The sequence below is a fragment of the Bremia lactucae genome, linkage group LG1 (genome assembly GCF_004359215.1).
Source record: "Bremia lactucae strain SF5 linkage group LG1, whole genome shotgun sequence".
Lineage (NCBI taxonomy): Eukaryota > Oomycota > Peronosporomycetes > Peronosporales > Peronosporaceae > Bremia > Bremia lactucae.
In genome coordinates, this window is record NC_090610.1 from 8,801,864 (window position 1) to 8,804,684 (window position 2,821).

Genomic DNA, 2,821 nt, shown 5'->3' on the forward strand with positions numbered 1-2,821 from the left:
TTCTTAGACCAAAATTGAATCGATGTGATGCGAAAAGCTTAGGCTTCAAGTATAATTTACGGTCATAGCGCGATGCGCTTGGAAGTGCAAGACTTGTCAACGCTCTTTGCAGAATAAATAACCGAATTAAGAATACATGAAATTGATAAATTGGATAAGTGTCAATAATGCTAAAAGACAAAGATTAATCAAACTTTTAAAGTATATCTATTAGTATGCAAAACTGTCTGACAAGACAGACAAGACCATGCACTTATGCACGCAGACGGCGATGGTACGCCATCGTGTTAGAGCTAGTTTGCGAATGCTTTTGAGTTGCTGCATCATTAGCAGTTGGTTTCGTTTTGTTTACGACACCAGTGCTGCCTACAGTAACGCTCCCACCAACTTTCTGCACGGAAACGGGTGCTACAACGTTGTTTGCCTTGGCACCTCCAGGTGTAAGACCATACACTCCTGTTTTAGAGTTATGACCAACCACAGGAAGTGGACTAGAAACAATCACTTTGGAATTTTCTTTCACGCCACCAGCTTTGACAACAGCAGGAACTGAAGAGGGTTTCGCTGCAGGAATAATGTTACCACCAGTCTTGACGATGACAACAGAATGACCACCGGAAGTGGTCTTGGAATCCCCAGTTTTGTGCACAGATCCAATTCCAGCAGAAGATGGACAAGGTGTCGGGGTAGCTCCAATCGTCTTTTTAACAGATATGACCACGTCAGCTTTGACATTAGCTGTTGCACCAGGACCCGTTGCAGGAGCAATGATGTCAACAGGTTTGCCATTGACTCCAGGGTTTCCTCCGGTATTGGACTTAAGATCGTCGGCTTTGGGAACAGCACCCCCTCCATCGATAGATATTGTAGCAGGGGCCGGACTGGCAACGGTGGCAGGTGCCGTAATAGAATCGCTACCTTTAAGATCAGCACCACTTCCGCTGCTGACAATAGTCGCAGAGGCCGGACTAGCAGTGGTGGCAGGAGCCAGAATAGCACCATTAGCTTTGTGATCACCACCGCTTCCAGCGCTAACAATAATAGCTGGAGCCGGACTGGCATACGTCGCAGGAGCTGGGCTAGCATCAGGCACTTTCATATCAGCCCCACTTCCATTGCTGACAATGATGGCTGGATCCGGACGAGCAACGGTGGCAGGATCCAGAATGTCAACATTGGTTTTGTGACTACCACCGCTTCCAGCGCTAACAATAGTAGCTGAAGCTGGACTAGCATCCGTCGCAGGAGCTGGGCTGGCATCGGTTGCCTTAACATTAGCAACGCTTCCAGTGCTGACAATAGTGGCTGGAGACGGATTAGCATCGGTCGAAGGAGCTGGACTGGCCACGGTCGCTTTGGGATCAGCACCGCTTCCAGCGCTGACAATAGTCGCTGGAGACGGACTAGCGTCGGTCGCAGTAGCTGGACTAGCATCGGTCACTTTAATATAAGCGCCGCTTCCAGTGCTGACAACAGTGGCTGGAGCCGGACTAACATCGGTCGCAGGGGCTGGACTGGCTTCGGTCGCAGTAGTAACAGGTTTGACTTCGTCAGTCTTACCATTAGTTGATGAACCAGAACCCGCTGCAGGAGTACTGACGTCGTCGGGTTTTCCATAAGCACCATGGTCTGCATTGCCGCCGGTTTCGGTCTTATTGTCGTCGGGTTTGGGATCAGCACCGCTTCCAGCGCTGACATTTGTCGCTGGAGACGGATTAGCATCGGTCGCAGGATCTGGACTGGCACCAGTCGCTTTAGGATCAGTACTGCTTCCAGCGCTAACAATAGTGGCTGGAGCCGGACTAACATTGGTCGCAGGAGCTGGACTGGCATCGGTCGCTTTAGAATCAGTACCGCTTCCAGCGCTGACAACAGTCGCTGGAGCTGGACTAGCATCGGTCGCTGGAGCTGGACTAGCTTCGGTCGCTGGAGCTGGACTAGCTTCGGTCGCAGTGGTAACAGGTTTGACTTCGTCAGTCTTACCATTAGTTGATGAACCAGAACCCGCTGCAGGAGTACTCTCGTCGTCGGTTTTTCCATAAGCACCATGGTCTTCATTGGCGTCGGTTTCGGTCTTACTATCGTCGGGTTTGGGATCATCACCGCTTCCAGCGCTGATAATAGTCGCTGGGGCCGGACTGGCCTCCGTCGCAGGAGCTGGGCTTGCATCGGTCACTTTAATATCAGCGCCGCTTCCAGTGCTGACAACAGAGGCTGGAGCCGGACTAGCATCGGTCGCAGGAGCTGGACTGGCTTCGGTCGCAGTAGTAACAGGTTTGACTTCGTCAGTCTTACCATTAGTTGATGAACCAGAACCCGCTGCAGGAGTACTGACGTCGTCGGGTTTTCCATAAGCACCATGGTCTGCATTGCCGCCGGTTTCGGTCTTATTGTCGTCAGGTTTAGGATCAGCACCGCTACCAGCGCTGACAATAGTCGCTGGAGACGGATTAGCATCGTTCGCAGGAGCTGGACTGGCAACGGTCACTTTAATATCAGCGCCGCTTCCGGTGCTGACATCAGTGGCTGGAGCCGGACTAGCATCGGTCTCAGGAGCTGGACTTGTTTCGGTCGCAGTAGTATCAGGTTTGACTTCGTCAGCCTTAACATCAGTTGATGAACCAGAACCCGCTGCAGGAGTACTCTCGTCGTCGGTTTTTCCATAAGCACCATGGTCTTCACTGGCATCGGTTTCGGTCTTACTATCGTCGGGTTTGGGATCAGCACCGCTTCCAGCGCTGACAATAGTCGCTGGGGCCGGACTGGCCTCCGTCGCAGGAGCTGGGCTTGCATCGGTCACTTTAATATCAGCGCCGCTTCC

At 51.9% G+C, this 2,821-nt stretch overlaps 1 protein-coding gene across 1 annotated transcript; it reads right to left on the reverse strand.

Moving 5' to 3' along the window:
* Positions 1-253: 253 nt before the first annotated feature.
* On the reverse strand, positions 254-855 carry CCR75_002932 (uncharacterized protein; the record flags this gene model as incomplete). Its single annotated transcript, XM_067961029.1, has 2 exons — positions 254-700; positions 748-855. The coding sequence occupies 2 exons, from the start codon at positions 853-855 to the stop codon at positions 254-256; spliced, it is 555 nt and encodes a 184-aa protein (XP_067820189.1).
* Positions 856-2,821: the final 1,966 nt, after the last annotated feature.